Source organism: Halyomorpha halys, unplaced genomic scaffold (genome assembly GCF_000696795.3).
Source record: "Halyomorpha halys isolate HHAL.00 unplaced genomic scaffold, Hhal_1.1 Scaffold1030.1, whole genome shotgun sequence".
Lineage (NCBI taxonomy): Eukaryota > Metazoa > Arthropoda > Insecta > Hemiptera > Pentatomidae > Halyomorpha > Halyomorpha halys.
The window spans coordinates 30,477-36,115 of record NW_027113818.1 but is presented as its reverse complement, the minus strand read 5'-3'; the positions used below and the strand labels follow the sequence as shown (position 1 = coordinate 36,115).

The 5,639-nt window shown below is 31.0% G+C and overlaps 1 protein-coding gene across 4 annotated transcripts in view; it reads left to right on the top strand.

The window, feature by feature from the left end:
* The window catches only part of LOC106687947 (uncharacterized), a gene marked incomplete in the record, with an annotated part of 65,583 nt that overhangs the window by 49,260 nt on the left and 10,684 nt on the right, over nucleotides 1-5,639 (top strand). For 3 of the 4 annotated variants that reach the window (XM_067051132.1, XM_067051129.1, XM_067051131.1), the window contains 3 exon segments: nucleotides 3,207-3,321; nucleotides 5,055-5,134; nucleotides 5,213-5,296. In XM_067051132.1, coding sequence (XP_066907233.1) covers nucleotides 3,207-3,321; nucleotides 5,055-5,134; nucleotides 5,213-5,296 — 279 coding nt within the window. 4 annotated transcript variants of the gene reach the window in all.

Here is a 5,639-nt window from a genome sequence, read left to right as displayed (position 1 = left end):
ATCCCAACCAATCCTAACACTATCCTCACCACGGATGCCGATGACACATGTGTGCTCGCTGTTGATAATAACCCTTTAATTGCATCCCAAACCCTTCAATCCAATATCACAGCCCTCGAAGAATGGTGTCGTATTGTAGGATTAAAATAAATTCCAACAAACCCCATCAAAGTACCTTTACCCTACGTCATAAACCTACTGACTGCCCTACAGTATGCTTCAATAATGTTGCCCTTACCCCTGTTGAACAGATCCGCTACCTTGGACAACATCTGGACAAACGACTAACCTGGAATCCTCACACTAGACTGAAAATACAGGAAACTGCACGTCAATTTCGACTATTACAGCACTTACTGGACAAAGGTTCCAGACTTCCAATTCATTATAAAAGTGATTTACATGATAGTTATAAGGCCTATCTGGACATACGGCGTTGAGCTTTGGGGCTCCACTAAACTTCGAATTCCTCTCGTATCCAATCCTTACAATCCAAAATCCTTCATAAAATCCTAAATGCTCTCTTCTTTGTCACCAATAAAATCATCGTCAAAGACCTTAATGTTCCATTTGTAACCGATCTAGCCCAAACCAGATATCAATCCTTCCATTATAAACTCCCTAACCACTCAAACCCATTAGTTTCTAATCTTGCTCCCTCTTTTATTCAATCCTCCGAGGCGTCTGAAAATAAGATGGCTTCGAGACCTTATATTGTAAATAGGTTTTTGAGTGCTACCAAGGGATCGTTTCTCTACATGCTTGTACCATACCATTATTATTTCTTCAAATTTACTTGATGTATTTTATGTACAGTTGTAAATATCAATAAATAAATTAAAAAAAAAAAGTGATTAATTTAAGCCATCAAACCTGCAAATCAGTGCGCTCAAAAAATCGCTTCATACCCAAAAACTTTCCCCGAGTCTTTCCCGTACTTGGGTAAGTACTAATGTGCCAGGAAATCTGGAAAACACTATAAAATCATCTTGACCCTACTCTTGATTTTTCAAAAGACAAGATCATGATTGGCAGGGCCCTTAAGAAATACACGTTTTTCTAAATTATCATAGTATTATACATTCTTCATCATACGTCTTTTATAATATATAGAATGTTTTTATTCTAATGCTTTCCCCAAAATGTTTATATAAACAGAAGCTTGTGGATATTGTACAATTGCATATCGTCAGTCTAAAGCCGAATTTTTCAGATACGCCACTTAATGTCTACAAACTTCTGAAAGCATTGTGTTCAAAACAGTGCTCTAGATTTGAAGTGGTAATTATTTGCTGATTTTTAAAAAATCTATTGATGATTTTATATATTTAATTAGTTACTTCACATCTTCAATTTGGTCTCTACATACTAAAATTGAGTTCTCTCTAACAAAACTTATTTATACGTACGAAAAGTCATCTTTTCGTCATTTCTTTATATAGAATATTTATTACATATAAATATAAGTATACACTTTGCATTTATAATGTATTTCGAAACAAATTAAATAATATTGGTACATGGTAAGCGCCGAAGGGATCATATCTTTTGAAACAACTTTTTTTTTTTACGTTGTTTAAATATTAATTTTTTTTTTTAATTCGTAATGAAATCAGACCATTTATAATATATAATAAATTTAATTTGAGATGAGTCCTCTTGCAATACGAATAGTAAAGCGCTACAGCGTGGGAGTTAACGAACGCTATAGTATTTTACAGCTATCATTATAAATTGACTATCATTATAAACTATATAGTATAAACTGACCATAGAGGAAGTGACCTTTCCTTATTGAAATCCTGTGTAGGATGCAAGGGCTGACACTTAGGCAAGTAAAAGCTGTCATCTCACAACGGACTTGCATCTGTCTAACTATTTTATGTTTAGCAGTTCTCACAAGTCCATAACCCGACCCTTACCACTGAGGGTAAATATTCTATTCTTGGAAATTTCGAGAATGGAACTCACCCTTTTTCTCCAGACACGCCTTTTCTCCCCTCCCAGATATTTATTTCTAATTTCATAGGCTCTCTAGGTCCCGCCTAGTTTCCTAAATTTATCTGATTGGTCCAAACCCCTTCTCCTATTTCATTATTCTTCTCACCCCCTCTTCTCAAGTGTACACATATATTTTCTAGCATTGGATAACAGTAACAGTTACAGTTACAATCAGAGAGAGATATCTTTAAGCACTAAACTATGTAGTGTTTGTAAATATGTAAGAATAAAGTCATTTTAGTCTTTACTGATGTTCAAGTTGTTTATCTTGTGGGCCGATATAAATCGTGATGGAGTTTGGCTAGTTTCTATCATAATATTGTATAACTCTTGATAAATATCTTATAATTAACCGTTGGTACTATTATTGTTTTTATAGTTTCTTTATTTTCAAACATATTAGGGTCCCTTTGTAGACGTTCGGGGTGCAGAAAATGAAAATGCTATCGTTTTTGAGATCACGCACTTGCTATTAATTTTAACTCTTCGGCTTTTTAATATATTGCAATTCTTTAATAAATTTTCTAAGGGTTATTAATTTAAAAAAATCAATCGATATTAAATTCAACTTATGCCATAATTTTCAATTACTACACTTCCGAAAACATTAATAACTAAGAAATTCGAAAAAAATGCGATAGCATGTTCATTTCCTCCTCCTTCATAAATATATAAAGGGATTATAATTGAAAATCTGAAAAGATAAAATAAATAGTGCAAAATAGTGTGTGCGTGCGATTTTCAAATGAATGCACTTTCATTTTATGCAACTTGGAAAACATATTAATTGCCCTTTGTGTCATACCAGGGGTGATCTCAGAGCGCATGAGGTCACCTACGCTAGACCTAATTATGGGTTAATTAAAAATAATAAAGGGTGATAAGCGAATTTGTTTGAAATATCTTTTTTAGCGAGAACAACTAAGCATGGTATATTTTATAAATGTCTATGTAGTATTTATACTGAGTATGGTATTATTTTTTTTAACTAAACGTATCCAACAAAATGGACTTGACTTAGGAGAAAGTCATAAATTTAACTTTATTTAAAAATACTGCATTCACAGCTAAGCACGGAAATATAAAAGATAAAGGTAAAATACATAAGGAAAAAAACAATTTAATTACAATTGAAATAAAATCATTATATATATATTCAAAATGGCGATTTTTTAATTATTGTTTTATTTGTTCTTTTATTATAGGTGACATCAAAGCCTGATCTCTATCCGCTAGTGATAAGCTACTCAGAGAATGGCAAAACGGGAGGGAATTACTTGATGGTCCAATATTTTAGAAATTACATAATGAGACCTGTTGGTAAGTTAATAGAAGAATAAAAAACATTTTTTTTTATTCATTTTAAAACATTGAATGTTGAGTCACTTTCATCTCTAGTAACATTTTTGCAAAGATAAGATTTATAGTTACCTATCTGCGCCTTAAGAACTATAAACACCTTTGACAAATAATCAAAAATATTTTTTTTTAAACTTTCAGTCGTGAGAAAAGCTATAAATTTAAAAATAAGTCTTGCATAGTTATTTGCATCAAGTTATATTCTAATTTTTATCTCTATAAAGAAGATTATTATTGTTCTTATTTAAACAAAATATTAACTATTATAGTTCCTAATATTAATCTAATGATTGATATAATTGGACAAACTATTTGCAATACTAAAATAATCTTATAATAACAGGCTGTGATAGAAAGAATTAATGATTTTTTTTCATTTCATTTGAATTTAATATAGGTAACCATTAGGGTATTTTTTTTTTAACTTTTAAAATATTTTTTGACATCTGTCTGTTGTCCTATTTCCTATGTCCTAATGTCCTATTGGTATTTTTTTAAACACTTGCTGGCCAGTTATGATATACAGGGGAGAGGGAGGTGGAGAGGGGAGGTTATCTAGAAGTAACCAACATATTCTAACCATGGTGGGGAGGGGAGGGGCTGGTCACATTTTTATTCCGTAGGACTATTACAAAAAGTCAACCCTCCCAGGCTGGATTAGTACAGGTGCTGCAGCAGTTCAAAAGTTACTAAGACTGATGCATCAACTCCCTCTGCCACAAATAGGCCTATTTATTGATTCATGTAAATCAATATTATTTACAAACAGCGAATTGGATGAATATAACATGGTACGAGAGGCATGAGGAGGAGCAACTTCCTATGACATCTTGTGGTGTGAAGTCACCATTCTTTGTTAGTTCAGGAGACCCTCTCATCCTATTCCTATTTAGTCATCTATTGGCACTTCCTGCTTTTATTATTATGAGTATGTCCGGTGTTTTTGTAATTTTTCATAGAATTGTTTGTAAAGAGTTGCCATTTGAAGGTCAGTATTTAAAGTTATTTTTCTGGCATACAAAACAGAGTTCTTTTTTTTTTTTTTTTTTTTTTTTGCAAATGTAATTGTCATGTATGCTTAGGTCCATAAAAATTCAGCAAATATTCAATTTATTTCTGAGTTTCAAATATGAATGTTGTAAAAAAAAAAAGTGTATAAAGAATGGGTATAGAATATTTAGAAAATAATTTTTTTTTTTTTAGCCAAAAATCATTATCTACTATCATAAACATTTTAAAATTTAATATAACGCAGGTAGTAAGTTTTAATTGATTAAAACAACTGAAGATGACTCAACATCTTTTGTTAACTAACTGTATTGGACTTAAATAATATTGAGAGTATATCTGTAGTGTAAGAGTACTATGGTACCTAGTGTGTAAGTTTAACTTAAAAATCATTTTAATGGTGGAGTGAAGATGGTGTTGAATTTAATATAGGTACATATCATTACGATGATCAAAGTAGTGTGATGGTCAGTCATATAAATGTTTGCCCAATAACACCATTTCTTTATGGAAGTAGTTATTCACTTATTCACAATTGAATAAGGTGATAGAATATTATTTAGTACTGATTTTGCAAATAGATATTAATCTTTTATATTTTCTTCTTCAATGCATTAGTATTATGGTCCTCAGGACAAAAAATTTAATATATTCCAAAATAAAGGGTTGTTCTCAAATTTTATTAGTATATTTTTCAGGATCTCTTTCGGCAACAAGTACTGCCGATTCTTTGAGCTCAAGCTTATTTTGCAGTGCAGCAAATGAGGTAATAATAAGCATAATTAATAAAATCAAATATTGAAATTACTATTACTATGACTCGATAATAATTTACAATTTCTAGGCCAACAGTTTAATACCTCCGCCTTACTCAAGTGCCCCTGGTAGTGTTGAACAAATTAACGCACAAACTGCACCCAGCCATGAGGTAATATAGACTATTGTTTAATAATAACTGTTATAGTATTTAATACATATTTATTTTAGAAATAATTGAATATTAATAATAACATGAAAATTTTAATATACAATGAATAAATAAATTTAATTTAAAACAAATTTATATAAAAAATAAAATAAATTATTGGATTTTTGATAGTAATCCTTCATAAATATATAAAGGGATTCTAATTGAAAAGCTAAAATAAATAGTGCAAAATAGTGTGTGCGTGCGACTTTCAAATGAATGCACTTTCATTTTATGCAACTTGGAAAACATATTAATTGCCCTTTGTGTCATACCAGGGGTGATCTCAGAGCGCATGAGGTCA